Source organism: Limulus polyphemus, unplaced genomic scaffold, assembly GCF_000517525.1.
Source record: "Limulus polyphemus unplaced genomic scaffold, Limulus_polyphemus-2.1.2 Scaffold92, whole genome shotgun sequence".
Lineage (NCBI taxonomy): Eukaryota > Metazoa > Arthropoda > Merostomata > Xiphosura > Limulidae > Limulus > Limulus polyphemus.
This window is the reverse complement of record NW_013665702.1, coordinates 1,155,283-1,177,047: the sequence shown is the minus strand read 5'-3', so window position 1 is coordinate 1,177,047 and position 21,765 is coordinate 1,155,283. Positions and strand designations below refer to the sequence as shown.

The 21,765-nt window shown below is 35.1% G+C and overlaps 1 protein-coding gene across 2 annotated transcripts in view; it reads left to right on the top strand.

Moving 5' to 3' along the window:
* Positions 1 to 4,264: 4,264 nt before the first annotated feature.
* Positions 4,265 to 21,765, top strand: part of LOC106468895 — a 47,546-nt gene continuing 30,045 nt past the window's right edge. For both annotated transcript variants that reach the window (XM_022398079.1, XM_022398082.1), the window contains exon 1: positions 4,265 to 4,636. In XM_022398079.1, the coding sequence (XP_022253787.1) occupies positions 4,448 to 4,636 (189 nt within the window). In that variant the 5' untranslated portion in view covers positions 4,265 to 4,447. The remainder of the gene's footprint in view (positions 4,637 to 21,765) is intronic.

The window sequence follows — 21,765 nt, the reverse complement described above, 5'->3', positions numbered from 1 at the left end:
TTTTCACGAATCTTATTCTGAGGTATACACATAATTATGAACATATCATTTTATCTAACCATTGAATTACTGATCGGGTTAAATTCCAGTGGCATTATTGGATCCCTAATAACACAAGTGACATGATAAAAGGAAATAAAAATATCACCAGTATTGCAGTGTTATGATATTGATATCATCAGTTTACCCTTTCATAACTAGTGTAGAATATATTTGCATTTATACATATTCAGGCTTTTTTTTTAATTTTCGTGCAGGTGTTCTGCCTGTAGTTAGCATCTTTCTGGTAAACCGGATGTACGAGGGCCTAAGCATACGCTAATCCTCTGCTTTAAGTAAAGATTACTTACTACAATGGTTACGTCGTAGAAGTTTGTACCTGCTTGGCCCGGTTTTTGTGTCTGTCCCGTAAAGTGGAGATAATTCCACTTCATGTGGTGAAACAGAGACTGTACAAGCTAGTATAAGCTGAAGGTTTTCCCATATGTTTATTTGCAAATGACTATCAACACAAGTTACCTAACGATTATGAAATACCTCACTAAAATCCTGTTCTGCAATAGCATTCTCTTCACCCCAGCAGCAATTTACAGTCTTATTTGGAGATGGCCTGTAAAGATATATTGTATTGTACGAATAAAGTTTTTGTTAATTTGTACACCTGTATAACTGCATTTCATTTATTGCCCTTCTTTGAAATATTACTTTGCACATTATTTCTGGAACATGCATTTTGCGGATGCTTAAAGCTTCATATAGGACATCAGTGTTCCTAAATACCACAAAAGTCAATTCCACTGTATAAAATCACTCATTTTCTACATGCTTTACATTGAATAATGAATGATGTCATTTAGGCAAAAACATAAAATGACTGTCATATCTATTTTCATGCGTCATTTTTAGTTTATCTGATTTATTTGTGCATTAAGTATTATATTCATACCATAGTAATTATTATTTCATAATATAAAACGTTTGCTGTATGACACTTCACTATTTTGTGTCATATTCTTTCAAGAACAGTACAAAAACAGAATGTTGCAAAGGGGTATCATAAGGAGCAGAACTAGATTTGGGTGTCTTGTTCAAACTGACATTTTTTTTCTGAGCGAAATTCACAATTAGATGACAAAGAAGTGGTAAATGACACTGTGGTACGCAGGCATACCATGTGTAGTCTAGCTTCTCATTTTAATGTAGAAATGTTAAAAAAAATTGCTTTTCACTTCAGTTTCACATAACACGTTGTCCAGAAAACGTTATGTTTACTTCGTTTTATTTTTCTTTCTTCCTTTGCAAGGGATAATATCTGTTCCGCCCGTATGCGCGTTACTGTAATACTGCACGTTATGTAAGCATGTAGAGGATAGCAGTGTCCTTCACTAGTATGGCAGGTTATATCTTCAGGTAATAGCCTTCCTATCTTGAATGATAATGACCTGTCAACTGGAAGGACTAGTCGCTATGTATCCCTTTTAATAAGCAAAATATTTAAAATTTACTACACAGGATATCAAGGGAGTTGGTTGACGGAAAGATATCTTTAGCGAGGAAAATATGTTCATCAATTCATGAGTCCAGTAGAAGACGAGTGTACAAATGTAAGTATGCACAATGTGTTTTGTGTGTTTGATTTAAATAAATATTATTTTAATTTCATAGCACACGTCGTGTCCAGTCTCTTTATTTAAATTAAAACACAATAAGTTGAGAAATTTAGCCCCACTTAGTAATTTATCCCGGTAATCCTCCAAAAAACAAAACAAGAAAAAAACAACAAAAAACGGACAGACCTAATATTCTTCGAGAATATCAGATTAACCTTTAAATTCTATGACATTAAATATGAAGTACATGGTGTAGATGGTAAATACTTTTTATGCACAATTATACGTGAGGTACGTGACTAGACGATAAAGAAGCGCTAAACACCACTGTATGTGAAGTACAAAAACATTTACCCGGCATGGCCAGGTGGTTAGGACGCTCGACTCGCAATCTGCGGGTTCGCATCCCCATCCCACCAAACACGCTCGCCCTTTCATAACGTGGGGGCGTTATAATGTGACGGTCAATCCCACTATTCGCTGGTAAAAGAGTACCCCAAGAGTTGGCGGTGGGTGGTGATGACTAGCCGCCTTCCCTCTAGTCTTACACTGCTAAATTAGGGACGGCTAGCGAAATTCAAAACAAACAAACAAAAACATTTATAATAGAAAAGTGCTATTGTGTGTGTGTGAAGTACATAACGCCATGCCCTCGAAAGCCTGATTCATGATCCATACTATAGTCAGATATTGCAAGAGAAAGCACAACTATATTTGTATAAATACGTAATCATCAACAAGCTCAAGTCCGGCTTTATGGTCATCATCAGAAATGGTCCAGCGTGGAAAGCAATTATAGACTACTGACATGGACGAATGATAGAAAAAATGTTATGCGCCATTGAATGTGAAGTTTATAAAGAAAACGGCAAACTTCTCCAAATTCTAATGTTTGTGGTATTTATTTTGTTTTGTTTGTTAAATTCTGTTGATTCAATCTTAGATCATTTTTGGTTTTCTTCAAGTTTTACCGATTCTGTAATTTTTTCTTTATCTTCAAATTATACCGATTCTGTCATAATTTTTAGTTTTCTTCAAATTATGCGGATTTTGTTATTTAGTCTATTTTTTTTCAAATTCTGTTGATTCTGACATTTTGTTTTTTCGTATATTGTTCATTCGTGTATTTTCCTAGTTTCTAATTATGCTGATTTTTATTTTATTTTCTTCATATTCTGCTCATTCTGTAATTTCCTTATCTATTCTTTAAATTTTGCCATTTGCCTTATTTTCTTTTCTTCAAATTCTGCTGATTATATCATTATATTTTCTTCAAATTCTGCCGATCCTATAGTTTTGTTTGTTTTTTTCTTCACATTATGCTGACTCTGTTATTTTCTTTTCTTCAAGTGAACAAATATTGTAAAATTGTAAATCGAGAGTTACAGTCATTAGGAACGAATTTTAATGTTATATATTTTCAATTATTCGTAATTAGTTTTAATTGAAACTTCCTCGTGAGTTATAGTTTGAACTTCGAAAGGTGGCGAATAAGTGATAAAAAAATAACGTCATTTCTAAATACCCATCTTTTACGTTCAATTTTGGACAAATAATACTATTTAAACAACGTTCAAACAACGCTTGAAGCAAAATTCGTGTTATACTTCATGTACTTTTTTTACCACTTTCACATTTGAACAAATTAAGAGAAACATGTGAAACAAAAAAACAATAAAACTTCAGTCCAATACAGTTGTTGATGTCGTGTAGAACTATAGATAATGACTTCAAATGGTTACAATACCTTAAAATAACTGTGTAAAAGATCTTTATTCTTATTTTTTTATTTCACAATTTTGCAACTTTATTCTATATTAACCCCAAAAAAAGAGAGAAATTTATATGAGACGTAATGGAAGAATGACCTTTTTTATGATAAAAATATAATATATATATATATATAAACAGTTTTAAACTTTGTGAGTTTCCAAAATTGATACAAACTTGAAACGTTGTTTACTACAGCTAAGAACACGAGTTAATGATAAGAATGTAAATTTAAAGTTATATGAAAACCAGATTTATTCTAATTCAACCTTTTCTTTTGCTGGCTCGAAGGTTGTTATGCTTTGTTCACTTGAGCGTTCTGATACTTATTCAGTAGAAGGGACTTTATGAACATTCATATTCATCTAGCATACTTGATCTTTGTTATTTTGTAAAAATGACGTCACAACTGACCGACTATGCTGAATCCGGTACTTTAGGTCAAACCGCCCTCACTTAAAGCAGGTTATGGCCTTTTTGAAATGATAGTCAATGCAACACCAGTAATTACAGATGTAACTTATTGTCAAACACTGCAGGGAGGAGTCAGGACACAGTGCTCTGATTGAACAGTTAACGCGTGTTGTTTTGCAAATATATGACACAGCCCAGTGGATGTTTTAGGTTTTTCCCCTTATTGTATTTATAATTTATAAACACCCAAACTATAATGCTGTCTATTAATGCCAAGCGCATCAGCTAGGGAAAAGCAAGGCCGTTTCTATAGAAACACTCCCTGAACCAATGAGGAAGCACAATTGAGTCAGCGTACGTCAACTCGAAATTTTATCGTCATGCGGCGTAAAGTTTACAACATTTGAGAGTGACGCTCGTATTAGGGTGGTGTGTAAGAGACAATAGAGTTGAGGCATTGGTGTACGTCCGTAAGAAAGGTGATGTTTGTGTATGGGAACCAGAGCGTTTTACTAAGGTCTGCTTGAAACATCATTCGCATGGTGTTCTATTTTCACGTGGTTTTTTAACTAGTCATTGATCAATAACACGGTTGTCAAGAAACGAACAGAATAATCATTTTTTAGAAGCTGTTTGGTTTTCCACATGCGAGGATGCTAAAGCACGTGCATTTCTCGAGCTCTAGTTTGGTGCCTTATCGTTGTAAGACGCCAACAAGGGACAATGTTAGCCTTAGTTCAGCATTAAGTTTTGGCAGCAGCGTGGGTCCTGAGCTGATGTCTTCTTGGTCATCAAGCACTTCAAGCCTTCAGGAAATGAGCTCTCCAACAGAACCACCCAAGGTACGATGTTAATCGGTTACTAAACAATATACACACCACTTACCGGTTCACTTGAGTGCATGCAACAAAACTCAAAAAATATAATTTATCATGTGTGAGACTAGACGACCAACTTCCATCTTATGTAGTAAATATCTATGTCGCAGCTTTCTGAACTACAGTAACCATATAAAAAAGTTACTGTAGTCAGTGTAGAGAACTGGTGAATATGTACGCTTTTCTTCACTAGAGTAGATGCTATTTTCAATGTGCTTTGTATGTTATTAACGCTAAAAGCTCTTTTATTTAATATACATACCACTACCAGGAGATAGTTTCAAAATTAACAACTTTTTAACGATATTAAAGTTCGGACACGTCTTGAAGGAGGAACAAAGAAAACATTATTATAAGTTTAGGATAATAACAGTGCTTGGACAGCAATTTGTCATCATCAGATACTTATACTAAGTTCTAGAAACGATGTACATTTGTTGCTAGTTGGACTTGGAATAAAGTTATCTATTCAAATTTTCAAGCAGTTTCCGGATTTTATTAATATTAAAAGTTAAAGTAGGTTCCTCGTCATCGAATTTATTAAGATGTTATGTTTGTTTGTGTTTAACTTTAAACGCAAGGCTATATAATGGGCTAGCTGTGCTTTGCCTGCCACTGTATTGAACCTTTAGTTTTATCGTTATAAGCTTAATGCTGAACCACGGAGGAGCAGAGGATTAAGAGGTAGTTGATAAAACTTCTAGTAAGTTAGGCCTAAGAAATAAATTGAGTCATAATTCAAAACGTTCCATTATAATTATATAGGCGATTAACGTTAATTTCCTTTATCTTGCCTTCTTCGGTCACAAATTAATACTTATATCAGTTTACCACACTGATAAAATTCTTTCTAAACCTGTAGTTACGGGATCCTCCTGTTTTCCGGAATTTTATTCCACTGCTAAAGCTGCTCCTAAACCTATAGTTACGAGATCATATTTCATTTTTCTGAATGTTTTGTAATTACTTTATTACAATCCCCACGACAAAATCTTCCTCTAAGTCAGTGGTTCTTAACCTTTTTTTGCTCCATGCCCCACCTCGACACCTCAAAAAATTTGATGTCCCTTAATATAAAAACAAATTTGGTGTTGAAAATTTATAATAATATAATGTAAATTTTTTCTTATTGTAGCATTTTCAAATTGCCCCCTGTGGGGCGTGTGCCCCACGTTCAGAATCACTGCTCTAAGTCTAACCACGAAGTTTGCATAATGACACTATATCTGAGCCCACTCTCTTCCACCGGTCTTCCAGACATTGTACATTGAAGACACGCTATAAAATATACACTTAACATATATATAACGCATGACCATAGTCTTGGGTCTAGTGGATCCACATAGAGTTTATGTGATTAGAAATGGATTCCTTTCGAGGTTAGTAACCGTACAATTCTCAACTTACATAAAGGGTTTCTGATGCTGCATTTGTTCCCACAGAACGTGTATTTGATTTGGTGTTATGAAGAAAACTCATCGTCTTTCGACATGAGAAAATTATTTTATCTCCTTTGGTATGCAAATTAATACGACTACACAACTTTCCAATATTAATCATTACAACTTCATTTTCACCCATGTCGTTGTTAATGTAATAACACCTGGCAGCTAGATCGGTGTTTATGTTTTGCAACCTGGGGGGGTCAGGTGCTATTTAGACCTATTCTTCCCTGTAATGACAGTGAATAAGTGAAAAAGCTGCCCAGAATGAGTTGAATGAATATACGCATGGTGTATTTAAACAGAAAAATCCGTTAGTAATTATATTTGAAACTCTTACTGGATTACTGAGCTTATATTAAAACGTAACAAAACTTTCACCTCGAGAGGGGGGGGGGACTGTTTTAGCTACTACTCTACTTCAGGAGCATTCAGCAAACACCTTTAGTAGCTGAAAAAAAAACTTATTGTTTATCATATTTTTTAGAGATATCATTCGTGTTCTTATTTTAAAATCGGAAAGGATGACTTGGGCAGAAAGCTGTTTGTAGCATATAGTGTGTGTTAACATATACGATACACACCACAAATTCCCTGTGAGTTTGCAAGGTTAGGTAGGCTTAGCTGTTGTTGTAATGTGTAATTAGTACGTCATCACTGGGCGATGAATCTGCGTGATCAATAGGAAGTAACAACACACCTACACGGATACTGTTACTGACACATTTCAATGTCGCGAAAACAAATTATGATCTCCGCGTATACGTAATATGAATTTCTCTTGTTGATCGTTTTGACGTCTTGGTTACAATAGAAACTTAAAACCAATGGTGAGCATATAAGTGTTTATCATTGAGGTATTTAAGAAGAATGTGATACTTGAGCATTTTCAGGAAAATGACGTCATTGATGAAAGTTCGGTTAAGGAAAAAAGTTCAATTACCATGGACTAAAATAACAAAATATATGCAAATGTTGCTCTTACGTTTATATGTCAATATTCCGTGCTTTACATGCAAAAATTGCAGTCATGTGGTTATCAACGAGGAACAATAAGAGTTTTAGCTCTAATAGACTGCTCGTGCCTTTTTCTAGTCAAAACTTTGTCCCACTCTAGAAACAGGTGTTAAAGCTAAAACTCTGCTATGTCTACACTGCCTAAAATACTCTTGAAACAAGAACAAGGAATGGATCTCAGAATCAAATGACTGATAGAGAGTCGGATATGGGTCTCACAATCAAATGACTAACAGAGCAGGAAATGGGTCTTAGAATCCAGTGACTGAAAGGGAATAGGGTATTGGTCGCAGAATCAAGTGACTCACTCTAGGTTCATAGGAAAAGTATATTTAGGAAGAATAAACAGTTCATAAACCCACTTGTCTTGGTATCTCAGACGACGGTAATGTTTGGAAAATGCCTCAATATAAATATTTTAACCAACATAATAATATCGTCAGAGGAAGGTCTATGTCATGTGGACGTACAGTAGGAATTTAGGCTTAGAGATAAATATTTAAGATGACAATGTTTTTGGGTTTTTCATGTAGTTTTAGCATGATGTTTTTTGTTTTTTTTTCACGTAGCCATGCCCAGAACTTGTTTTGTTAGATATCTTTAAGCTATCAAAAAACGTTAGTTCGATTAATAAATGGAATGGAACAATGTAATCATTTACAGAGATAAAGTTGGAAACGTTTCCATACTGATTTTTTTTGTACTGTAGGAATTGATATGATTTTTGTCTTGGCAAATATATAGAGTTGCTCATTTTAATGATTTTTATAAGTTTGCCATGAGTATTCGTAATCTAGAAATTTTGTGTAAGTTTTTTTTTCTACAATATGTAATACTCCTTGAATACTTTTTTGCCTTTGCAAATGGATTATGCAGTATAAATGGATTATGCAGTATTGAAGTTATACAAACGCCCGTCAAATAAAACGATAATAGTTTTTGTTATTATTATTTTCATCATGGACAGAGGAACAACGATTGCATAAACCAAACTAATTTTTATCAGAAATCAAAACCATAAGAAGCGATTTTATTATTCCTGGGAGTGTTAAAAAGTCCTTCAACAATGTCGTGATTTTTTGTTGTAGCAATCATAGTTGGGGAAATTACAGTCTTGCAACGACATTGTGATTGTGTTGTAGCGATCGCATTGTTTCCATTACTGCTGTGACATTTACTGAGTCCTCCAACACTGTTGTGACGTGTTATAGCTTCCTCATAACAATATATATATGTATATTTAAAGATAAAAATATAAATTATTAGTTTAACACTCAACGTTATGTGTCACTGCTGCAATTTAAGATGCTAAATTAGTTTTATGTAATACAGTTCTCTTGTCTTGCAGATTTAAGCAATTTGTTATCTTGTGTATAGATACGAGTTTCCAAATTGACCACCATAGTCGATTTACAACATTTACGAGTACTATGTCTGTTTTTATTATTTAATTTCTATAGTGCATATTGGTGTATAAAATACGTTTTAATACTAGTAACAAACGACTTTATAACACCAAATTTGTTATTTTTCTTTAATTGGACACTCAACGTTTCGCTTTACTGCTTCTTTAGGAGAGTTCCACTAAAACACAAAGCGTTACAGTTTGTTTTAGTGGAACTCTCCTGAAGAAGCTGTAAATTGAAACGTCGAGTGTCGAATTAACGAAAAATTACAAATTTTGTGTTATAAGGTCGTTTATTACTAGTACTAACTCTGTTTGTTTGTCTGTTTTAGGGCAAAGTCACATTGAGCTATCTGTTGTATCGACCGCGGGGAATCGAACCCCGGATTTAAGCATTTTAAGTCCGTAAACATACAGCTGTCCCAACGGGAGACCAATAACTATGATGGAACATATTTACATGTCTTCAAGTACTCATTCTTGAGGAACATTCATGACGTATTATGTTTATTAATTTTTTCTGCCCCTTTCCCTCAAAACTCAAATCAAATATGGAGTCCTAGAACTAACACAACCAATGTGTAACTGCCTATAGGAGATTTAGATCAAAGGTCAAGATCATAGCAAAAGCTGCTATCAACATATTGACCTCCTCTTGTACAGTAATGATTTGGTGTTTATGGAACGCAATTAAATAGCAAGCTACGTTTCAAACAAGTCATTGGAAAGAGCGACTGGAGATACCTAGACTTGTCAACGATGTGTTAGCCGAGTGAAGTATAAGGCATGCCGTTTCTCACGCCTGTATCGCGCTACTGACAGCCCCGTGAGCTAAATCGAAGTTTCACGTTGGAGCATGCGCAAATACTTTCAGAATATTGTGCAGCACTACGAATCTCACAGTAAAACTTTTAATTGTTTAAACTGCTAAAAAATTAACGTCTTGTTCACATTATAATATTCCTGATAATAAATTCTATTATTTTACTGGAACAGTTTAAAAACATGATGCATTCCTTAAAAATACAAGACAGAATTAGTTTATTATAAGTCAGTCGAAGCCATTAATACAGCATTTATTGTGCAGATCAATACATAGATTTAGTTGAATACTAGCAATGAACATTTGGCCAGCATGGATGCTAAAAAATAATAAAAAGTACGATGTATCATCTAGAACCCAAGCTTCTCTAGATGGTCTCAGGGATTTTGTAAGTGTTTTTGCCTCTTTGTGACAGAAGTTTATAAGCTACAGTAGCTTAATATACAACTACGCTTCAGAGAACACGCATTATCAATAAATCTTTTGCTGTTGTTCGTTCAGAGACCAATTTGGTTGGAATGTACCCAGCCTGGGCGTCAGAGCCCGGGGCATATCCCTTCTAGGTGCTACGAGACAACCTTGTACAAGCTGTCAATGTTACGGAGTTATTACAGATTCCAAACTGTGACCCATGATTTCATAGTCCCGTTTATCTTTTATAATCAGCTTCGACATTATCATGGGATAGGGCAAAGAAAGAACTTTATATAAAAGATTGAAAATAAGATAGCATGATACTAATGGTTAAGTACGAATCTCATGCATGCTATAAGATCAGTACATATCACTAGCTGGGAATGGATATTTCATAAACTTTTTTCAAAGTTTTTTAATTGTGTATTGTGAAGCTAAGCCCATGAATTTCACTGAATGTTACTTAAATGCAAATATGTATTCTGTGTTTTAACGATGGTCATTTTATCATTAGTGGTGTGTTGCATGCTTCTTTCTACATAAAATCAATTATGAATTAAACAGAAGAATTTTACGTCTTTTTAAAAAAATCAGTAAAACTTGACTAAAGAAGAAACTAAAATCGTAATAGCTTCAGTGCAACACATTTAATCTGTTTTTTACTCAGAAGTAGCTCTTATTTTATTGAATCTGTTTTACTCACAAGTAAATACTTGTTTTATTGAATTTGTGTTGTTACTCAAAAGTAGCTATTGTTTTATTAATGTTTTTTTTTACTCAAAAGTAGTCCTTATTTTATTGAATCTGTTTTTATCCACAAGTAGTTGTTATTTTATTGAATTTGTTTTTACTCAAAATTAGCTCTTATTTTATTGAATCTGTGGTTTTACTCAAAAGTGCCCCTTGTTTTATTGATAAGATGAATTGTTTTCAAATATCGTTAACTTTATTGCAATTATTAGACAGAGACTAAATGAGTTAATAATATATATATATATTGAATCAGAGTTAATTTCTAATTTTGACATTACGTAGAGACTATCTGAAAGAGTTGACATCGTTAGATATTAAATCGAAAAATAATTTTGGCTCTAGACCCTCTGAAAGAATTTATATTAATTCAGAGATTAATATCTGCCCTAAACTGTCTGTAGAGCTGATATTGTTTGATATCAACTTAGAGGAAAATATCTTCTCCAAGCATTACTTGAAAACTGTCTTAACTACATTAAAACATTTGTTGTTACCATTTCTAGATTTACACTAAAGTTAACTATTTCTTACCAAACATCACAGTCGTTTACTCTGTTTCCTTCTTAAAGGCATGGCCAGGTGGTTAGGGCGCTCACCTCACAATCAGAGGGTCGCGGCCACCAAACATGCTCGCCCCTTTCAGCCACGAGGGCGTTATTATGTGATGGTCAATCCCATTAAAAAAGAGTAGCCCAAGAGTTGGCGGTGGGTGGTGATACTAGCTGCCTTCCCTCTAGTCTTACACTACTAAATTAAGGACGTCTAGCGCAGATAGCCCCCGTGTAGCTTTGCGCGAAATTCAAAACAAACAAACAATCCTTCTTAAAGCATGTATTAAAATTGACTCCCCTTCCCGTGTTTATCCTTCATTGTGAAATTACTGACAAAAAATGTACATATTGTTTTTATTACAAATTTTCTTTAATTAAGCTTAACTCATAGCAGTATATACATAAATATAGTGAAGTTAAAAGTGTACAAGTTGCATTTAGCAAAGTTTTTATGTACTGTGATAACGAGCAATGTGTTAAGTTAGAATTTACGATCAAGTTCTTCATTTTCTCCAACACATTATTATTTGTTTCACCAATAACAGCCTGCTGGGTATTAAAACGTGTCGATAAATAAGTTTTAGAAGTTCATCGTGATAGCATTTGAAATATTTTTCTTCCTAATAAAATAATTGACTACGAAGTTTTATCACTTAAACTTGAGCTGCAGTGAGTGTTACTTAAAATAAGAATATTTTCATGGTAGTAACTGAAATAGTCCAAGCCGGATTAAGGGTAGGGCTCAAGGGGCGGCTATTCCTGGCTCCCGAAACATTTTGTCCGCTCGAATCATTGGAAATAATAATTGGAGCACTAGAATTTTTAATACAACTAAATATCCGCAGGCTTGGGTATTATTCGAATAATAACTTTATTGTTAAAACATATTTAATAACAAAAGCTTCGTTTAAAAAAATATGCCCCCAACGGCTCAACTGAGAAAAAAACCAGGTTTCGATACTCGAGGTGCGCACAACACAGATAGCCCATCATTTAACTTTGCGCTTAACAAACAGCTTCCCAGTGGCACAGCGGTAAGTCTGCGTACTTAAAACGCTAGAAACTGGGTTTCGATACCCGATGTGAGCACATCCCAGGTAGCCCATTGTGTAGCTTTAAGTTTAACTACGAACAAACAAACAAACAAAATCAGAAAATATATCCACAAAATTTATTATAACGACAGTAATTTTGAAACAAAAATATCATTAATGTTTTATGTATCAAGTGACTGATATGCATGGGGCGGGCAACTTAAAACTTTGTTTATATAAACACTTTTCTTCTAGCTTGGCCCAGGCCCTTTGTTTCCTTCAGCCACTCACAGAAATAGTTATGAATTTCAACATTCTACAACTAGTATATATCTTTATTCAGATATATTCATGTAATATTTTTTTCTAAATTTCCGTGCAGTTTCTACATGTAATTATGGCATTCTTGTTGGCCGGATGTCTCAAGGTTGTAAACGTGCAAATCGTTTTGCACAGGTAAAAAAGTACATATACTACAACCTTTGTTTTTAAGTTTGAAGCTAGTGTGGGTTTCTGTATGAACTTTTGGAAGGTAGCCTATGCCTATTAAAAATACAGTACAGAAAAGTGTACACCTGGCTTGGCTTAAAATTGCGTGTAGGCTGTTGGTTAAAGCGTGTAACATTTGAACTTTGCGATATCTGACTTTCCTTGTTTCACTAGAGCAATGGTTCCCAAACTCTTTTAGTCTGAGGCTCCCTTGGTGTGAATAAAAAAGTTTGAGGCCCTCCAACCTATAACTTTAGCTTAATGATTGAAAAAGAGTGCCGTAGTAAAAACAGTAACTTCTCATTTCGACATACTGGATAATTTAATTAATTAAACATAATTTTTATTGGCTTATTGTTTATTTAGAATTAAAATTAAGCCAGCATCTTTGTTTTCGACCCATTTTAGGCGCCCCCACCAAAAAAGCTTCATGGCCCCCAAGGATCTGCGGCTCCCACTTTGGGAAACACTACACTAGAGTATGTAAGTTGGGTTCTAATTTTCGATTATGGCCTTTTGCTCTTGATATTTGTTCATGGCTTCGTCTCTTGTTTTGTAACCTCAACCCCAGCAGCCAGATAATACAGAAGAAGAAAAAACCTCAAACCTAACAACCAGACAATACGGAAGTAGAAAAAGCCCGGTCAGTTTAGGTGACATAACAAAGTATTTGTTTAATTAATAACGAATTTTGTGTTTGAAACCACACTGGCGTTTGCTTGTTTACCTCTACCTCTATTCTTGACTTAATAACCCTGAACCTGTGTTTTATGGAAACTTTTGGCTTTTTCTGTTGATCATCAATTTACGTGAATACTACACCAGGACGAACCTGCGGAGTTTGTTAATTGTTGTTTTCCATTACGTAGTTATGCAGTGAATAGTCAAACAAGCATTCAGCCTGTTGATAAAAATTATACTCACAAAATATCACAGTTTACAATTCGAAAACCACCTCTTTCCTTTATGGGTAGAAGGGTTTTTGTGCACTTTACAAGTATGAATTAGTATTTACCAATATGTCTTGTAGCTCTCATGGACTAAAAACGCGGTCTGATTGGAATACTGTTTACAGTTTGGAATATCTACGTCAGTCTTACAGGAAGAAAAGGTTCTTTTGCTCTGAAGTACACTGTCTGAAGAATTTTTAGACATTGATATTTTCCCTCTGTAATCTGGAAATTAACTTCTGAAAATATCCCCAACAGCGAGGGTGTGCTCATATGAAACAATGCATTCCAATCTTTCTAACTGTATGTTAAATGAGCTACACTCATTACCGGGTGTATTTTTAATCTCTATCTAAGTAGGTAGCTTTTATTTCTCTGCGGTTAATATTAATTTATTATCTAAAGTTTTAAGAAAAAACCAACATTGGACCAAAACACTCTGTGATTCAGAACCTGAAATCATGAGAAATTTTCTTTTACAGTCTAAAATTTGTTCGAAGGGTGTTTGTTGTATTGATCACTTGTTTTCTTGTTTGAAGTTTTCGATATTTTTAAAATGTAGTTTGACTTTTGTTATCAATTAACTTACTGTAGTCATACCTATTAATGCCAATGAAATAACGAAAAATGAAAATAAACTAAACATTGGAAACAGCTTCAAATTATTGTTTGTTTGTTTTTCGCGCAAAGCTGCACGAGGGATATCTGCGCTAGCTGTCCCTAATTTAGCAGTGTAAGACTAGAGGGAAGGCAGCTAGTCATCACCACCCACCGCCAACTCTTGGGCTACTCTTTTACCCCCCACGGCTGAAGGGGATTCGAACCCGCGACCCGCAGATTGCGAGAGTGCGCTCTAACCACTTAAAACTGACATACTGTACATTAATTTATGGAAATATTATTTTTCGTTCTCTTTTTATCACATTTAGCGAATCTAAAGTTGCGCTGGTTTATGTTGCTATTGGTTACAAATGATTTCTCAAGTTTGTATACGTTTGCCTGATATCCTAAAAGCGTTGTAGATATGAAAATGGATATGTTAAGATCCTAATTTGTAGTTTTAATCTGAATGTCCGAATTACTTTTATGGGATTACCATTATGAGGACAGGAAAATACAGCTTTTTGTTCAGTCTGTAAAATAATTTTCCTTAGGACACCACTTAGATGAAAAATGTTGACTACCACCAAAGATTACTATATGGTTGGTGAAGCTAGCGGAAACTTCACATTGAACACTCATATCTTGAAAGAAGAATGATCCTCCCCTCTTATTGTCTAATACCTCTGGGGAATTTTTTTCCTGTTGTCTAATCCTACACACGCGAGACATGTATTTTCTCATCCTACTCCTCTATGTCTACAATATCGAATACTATTATGTAATTTCAGTTGTTTATGACATTTAACTTATCCAGTGGAGCAGAAAAACCAGACACTTGCTTGACGGAATATAAGAACATATGATTATATGTGTGTCAGCAGAAATTCCTTTTTAGTACAATTGTATATACTAATCAGCATGTTTGGAGCTTTATTAGTAAATACATTCTGCTTAGTTTGTACACATGTTGACAGCTCTACAGGATTTTCCTCAATATGTATTATATACAAAATGATAAAAGCCCTATAACCCTAGCGCCTTCGAAAGGTAGACATTTCTTCTTCAAACTGTTTGATTCCCAGTTTGCCTCTGAAGAAGAAACGTCCACCTTTCGAAAGCGCTCGGGTTATAGAGTGTTTATCATTTTGTATCAAGACTTATTGAACCTACGTGTTTTTCTGACATCCTGAATATATATATATTAGTACTTCAATAGGATTTTTATTAAAATACACTAAAATATACACATTAGTACTGAAAGAATATCTTTATGAAAACATATACATTGGTACTGAAGCTAGATCATTATTAAGATATACACATTGGTTTTTTTTAGTAGTAGGCTTATTCCCTCTGAATGTTGATGAAGACCTTCCTTTTTATGTCTGCTGTTTTGCACCTTATTAGTGAAGAGGAGGTCTGTGGCTATAATGACAGATGACTGTCAACCATCATCTTGAAGTAGGTGCTGAGGCTTTTGAGGTGTAATTAGGTCTTGATGGGAGTGGCTGAAGTATATCCCATTACCAATGTTAAATATGCGTTTTTTTTGCTTTATCTCTCAACCTTATCCAGCTGCGTAGCACTCATAGTACGCATAAGACCTTCGTAGGGCATAAGTAGGTGATGTTCTTCAGCTCCGTTTTCTGATGCATCTTTCAGTTATTGATGTCTTTGGTAGCTCTGGTTCTCACAGTGCTAATGTGGCTGGTGAAGATGAGTTTACCTCCTTCCAAGGTGCTTCGGTATTTCTTTCAGAAGGATGGCACTGCTCGCAATGGCTGATGATGGCTTATCTTTATCATTATATCTGTTATTGAGTATACGAAGAGATGGTTGCATCATGTTTTCGATTTTATTTTTGCTAGAGCCTGTGTTATATTCTTGAATGTCATCACCAAATGTTAGATCCATGGTGCAGATGTTGAAGAGGATTGGTGATATTTGTGATCTTTGAGGCAGGTTGTTATTGATGGTGATCCCAGGCTGATAGCCAGGTTTCATGTTTCATGATAAACATTCCGGTAGATAGTGCAGCTACGACCTATCTTACACGTGATACACTGATGCCTTTTCTGAGCATTCTATCAGCAAGAATAGGCAGCTGGGCTGTATTGTAAGCATCCTCCAGACCTAAAACTACTGGCGTGGTATTTGACCATGCTTCAAAGCCTTCCTATGTGTTATTTTCAGATTCTCTTCCGTTGCAATAATCATCTGATAATGAGAGTAACAGTGGTTCAATCTGAAAGGGAAACCTTCTAGTTGCAACCCTCTCTGGAATATTGCCAATGATGTTTTGTAGGACGATGTTTTGATGATCTTTAAAACAACAGTGATCCTTCAAGGGTTTGGATAAGGATTTGGTAAGGCCATCAGTCCGTATCTCAAGGATGATACCTGTTGCCTAACCGCATTAATACTCTAACACTAACTTCAACAGGTTGGCGTCTTACTGGAGCTTTATCTTTTGGAAATATTTATGACTCTACCTCGTCTACGCTAAGGATGCTTCTATATCTGCACGTAGTTTTAACTTAAGCCTCTTCTTCATGTCATCATGGTCAAATTGGTTAATGTATCTGTGCATGTAGGCCTTCTTTTGTCTTTATTTATATGGAGTGGCACACTGTAATTATCGTAAATTACCATGTGTTTAGTTTTTGTGCCAGCCATAATCTTGTGGAAGTGCCAGAATGAAGTCCTTGAGAAATTGGTCTTGTTACACAGTTCATTTCATTCCTTGTCTTGTGTTTTAGAAACTGATATCCTATAAAGAGCACAGAATATATATATTTTGCAATCATTGCCTCCTTTGCTCAAGCTGGGTCTTGCCTTATCAATATAAACTTAGCCTGAACTTAATGGTGTGCATTAGAGATTTATGAATATCACTGTTCCACCAGTATCGGGTTGTTCCGTTTGCAAAAAATTTTGCCTTGAGTTTGCTCGATGGTGAAAATATTTGAGTGTAGGAGCTATTCATGAAAGCTCGTCATCTTTGTATATAGGTTTTTAGATTGTATATTATTTTATACCCTTATGTCTTCTCTCACGCCTCGTACATGAGGTAATCACTGCTGACATTATGTCCAGGTAGAGAAGACACTCAAGGTGATGTTAGCAAAGGCAAGATCTATACTGGAGTCTCTATAACTTTGGCGCTTAGTGATTCTTGTTGGTTAACTCGAGTTTAACAGTATAAGGCTGGTGGCTATACTGTGGAGAGAATATGGAAAACCTTTTTCATCAGTGATTTCATCTGCATCCCCAATGAGGTGTCTGGCATTGAAGTTCCGCTTGATGCATAGAAATGTTATCAGACATATCGGGCAGGAATCACTAGTCTTCAGTGTGATATGCTGTGTGAACTGTTATGTACACATTGGCAATTCGGATGTCTGTGGATAACTTCGGATTAGCTATCTATATGGTTTGTAGCTTGCAGAGGTGATTGTTCAGTTGAGAGCTGTCATAATTTTCATAGCCGATGTTGCTGTAGTACCAAACTATGATTACCATCAGGATCCGAGATATAAATTTAATTACACCGTTACCAATTGCTAAGTTATATGTATAAGTACAATGTGCCATGTATTCAGTTTAGGTGTTTTGTACAGTTGCTAACTATGTAGATTTAGTACTTGGCATTACGTTCCAATTTCAAATCCAGAGTTAGTTTGTGTTTTGTTTCATTACAGCAATAGCCATAAGTACAGTATTACTATGTGTGACTTATAGATCTGGGGCTTAACTTTAATTACAATTAGAGTTACTGTGAAATGCGAGTAGTTAATGCATTGCCTACAAACAGTAATATTTTACAAAATAATGCCCTGACGAGTCACTGCGGGGGCAACGGAGCTCGTGCAGGCAGCGGGGTACCTGGAATAACCAGCAGGAGAAGAACTTCATCCAGATCATTAAAACATCAATATTGACACTCCAGCTGGGTGATCAGTAAAATATTCTTATGTGTACTTCACGTAGATCGTCATTAGAATATACACTGGCACTTCATATGACCATAATTAGCGTATCATATTGGTTCTTCATTAAAATATACACTAGTACCTCATATGACATCATTAGAATATCATATTAGTTCTTCATTTGGATCTTCATTAAAATAGACACTAGTACATCATATGACCACCATTAGCATAACATATTGGTTCTTCATTTGAATCTTCATTAAAATAGACACTAGTACTTTATATGACCATCATTAGAATACTAATATCGGTACTTTAATGGATTTTCATTAAAATATACACTGTACTCCATATGAACATCATTAGAGTATCATATTGATAATTCATTTGGTTTGTTTCTTTGTTTTTGAATTTCGCGCTGGCCGTCCCAAATTTAGTAGTGAAAGATTAGAACGAATGCAGCTAGTCATCACCACCTACCGTCAACCCTTGGGCTACTCTTTTACCAACGAATAGTGGGATTGACCGTAACATTATAACGCCTCCACGCTGAAAGGGCGAGCATGTTTGATGGGACGGATATTCGAACCCGCGACCCTCAGATTGCGAGTCAAGTGCTTTAACTACCTGGCCATGCCGGGTCAGTTAATTTGATCTTCACTAGAATATGCACTGGTACTTCATATGAACATCATTAGAATATTAATATTGGTACATTTGGATCTTCATTAGAATATACCTTGGTACTTCATATGACTAACATTAGAATATCAGTATTGGTATTTCAGTAGGAGGTTCACCAGATTATTTCCTTGTACTTCAAAATAAAATATCCTCATCGCATTTCTAGAGCAAATTCTCATGAAAACATCAACTTCTTCAAGGGTGTTCACGTGTATCACTCTAAGCTCTTAATTAAACCTCAGTATTTTTAGATATCCTTCTTCTACAATAATCGGATCAGTTCAAACTGTTTATTTTCAAGACTTCATTGTTAATGTTTCATCAATGATGTGCATATATGTATCAGAACTCACAGAAACAAACAAACAAAAAATGTATCAAGCAGCAAGTGAGAATCTCGAGAACCACTGTACACGTAAAGTCATAGGAACGTGACCAAAACTGCTTAACAAGTGAGTGTTAAGTGATAATCTATACCCCAGGTTCATTAAAGCCGTGAATGTCGCCAGCTTTAAGTGACAATGTCTATACTCTGATCTCATCAACGTTTTTAACGTCACTAGGAACGTACATAGTTCCAATTCTGGTTTCGGTCAGAGTTCCGGCTTTTAGTACATTGCACCAGGAACTTCATCCAAACTGCTTTCGGTATTAATAACTTTCCTTTATCTCATTAAAGTTGTAAATGTCAACGGACAATAAGTGAAGAGAGAACATCAGATGTGTGTGAGAGTTTGAAATTAAAGAGGCCAACATTCGCGAGCGAACACAACATGTTTTTGACACGCAATCCCAACATGGCCGATTTTGACACCAGGAAATTGTGAAAACACAGCAAAATCGAAAGCTGTCTATACCTCTGTTTGGGACCTGTAAAAGAAGTATATCTGTACCAAATCCCATGTACATTGGACGAAATACTGCGGAGTAATTGTCAAACAACCCTAAAATTATGCTTTTGTGGCATCTTTACCTCCTACAATTACTAAAAATTGGCAAGCCCAACATTTTTGTTTATAAATGTGTGAGACCTCATAGAAAACTTGTCAAAATATGACCGAGTAATTAACAAAAAAAAAAAAAACAACCCAAAATTGTGTTTTTTTTGTGAACTCTGACCTCCTAATAAGACTCAAAATGGGCAAACCCAACTTTTTTGTATGTCAATGTGTTGAACGCATGAAAATATATTTTTGTGCAAATTTTCATCTTGATTGCTCTAAGTATGACCGTAAAGGAGCCCAAAATATATATTTGGGGTTGTTTAACCTTTGATCCCCTAAATTCCTTAAAAGGCCTAAATCCAAAAAACGATAAAGTTGTCTGGGCGTATTGGACCAAGGTATAACCCTACCAAGTTTACGTGATGTAATGTAAGTTTGGGTGAAAGTTTTCCATGTGTATAAAGATAATTTCAACAGAAAAAAGTTCAAAATTTGAAGATAACAACAACAACAACAAAATAAAAACACATTAAAGCGTATATCCTATCATTCTTTAGTGTTAGTAAACCAAGAAAATCATTGGACAATAAAATGGCACAGTTTAAAGGACTTTCCAAAGCATTAAAAAATAGCGTAAGTAAAGATGGAGTACAGGCAAGTAAAGATGGAGTACAGGCAAGTAAAGATGGGTTAACTACGCTCTTGAATTTCGCACGAACAAGTTAGCAACAAGACTGAAACTTCTTAATTCACGAATACAAAATACGTAAATTATATACTGAACTAGATATATTATATTAACGTCACAAGGTGCGATCTGATATGCAGGGAATAGAGACAACTTACAATATTAATAATAAGTCTAAACTTATCAATACGAATCACGAAAAATATAATATTATTTTTTATTTACAAAATTAGCTAAGTGACTCACGATAAAGTTAAAGAAATTAGATTTTCGAAGGCCCAAAAGAACCTTGTTTAATTCTAGTGGTGGTGATTGGATCAAGTTTTAACGTCAATGCGTTGTCCCCTTTTCCATATCTAGTTCGCTCTCATATATCTTGTGTATGTTTAGGCGACGCTAGACAAGATCTAAGAAAGGCCGGCTGTAGTTATCAATCACTGTCACGTGGTGTCTATTTTATCACTTTGAAAATAGTGACAAGTCTCTTGATGAAAACACACTATCCCAGCGAATATAAATTTGAATTCCACTTTGGCATTTTTTTCCTATTTCTAAATCTTGTTTGGGGTCCATATATACATTCCTTTAGAAGTTGTTTACTAACGAGCTTATAATTAAGGCTAAAATGGTGTTCTTATTTAACGTAACTTTTGGTCCTACGTTTACTAACAAGAGTTTTACATTACGTAAACGCCATCAAGGAAATCAGGGATTAACGGTGCCAGTAGCAAACACCGAGTTCTGTGAAACCCAACTTGGGTGTAACCAACTTTAGTTCAATAAACCTAGCTACTATGTTAGTTTTATAAATTTAGCCAGTTATTTATAAAGATAATACAACAATTACGTTAATATTTCACATCTAAATGTGTGTTTGTGTGCATATGTATACCAGTTGTTGTTGTTTTTTAATCACCACAGCTTAGGAGACGCTTTTTTCGCTATACTCTTCTTCCTTCCGATTAAAACTCACGTTTGTGTTTGTGTATACATACATATATATAATTAGCGCTCGGCATGGCCAGGTGGTTAGGGCGCTCGACTCGCAATCTGAGGGCCGCGGGTTCAAATCCCTGTCCCACTAAACATGCTGCTCGCCATTTCAGCCGTGGGGACGTTATAATGTTACGGTCAATCCCACTATTCGTTGGTAAAAATAGCCCAAGTGTTTGGCGGTGATAACTAGCTGCCTTCCGACTAGTCTTACACTGCTAAATTAGGGACGGCTAGCGCAGATTAGCCATCGTGTAGTTTTGCGGGAAATTCAAAACAAGCAAACGAAAGATACTGAACTCAAAACAAAGATAATATATTCATAATAATCATAAAAACAGCAGCACAAGAACTACCTTTACTATTAG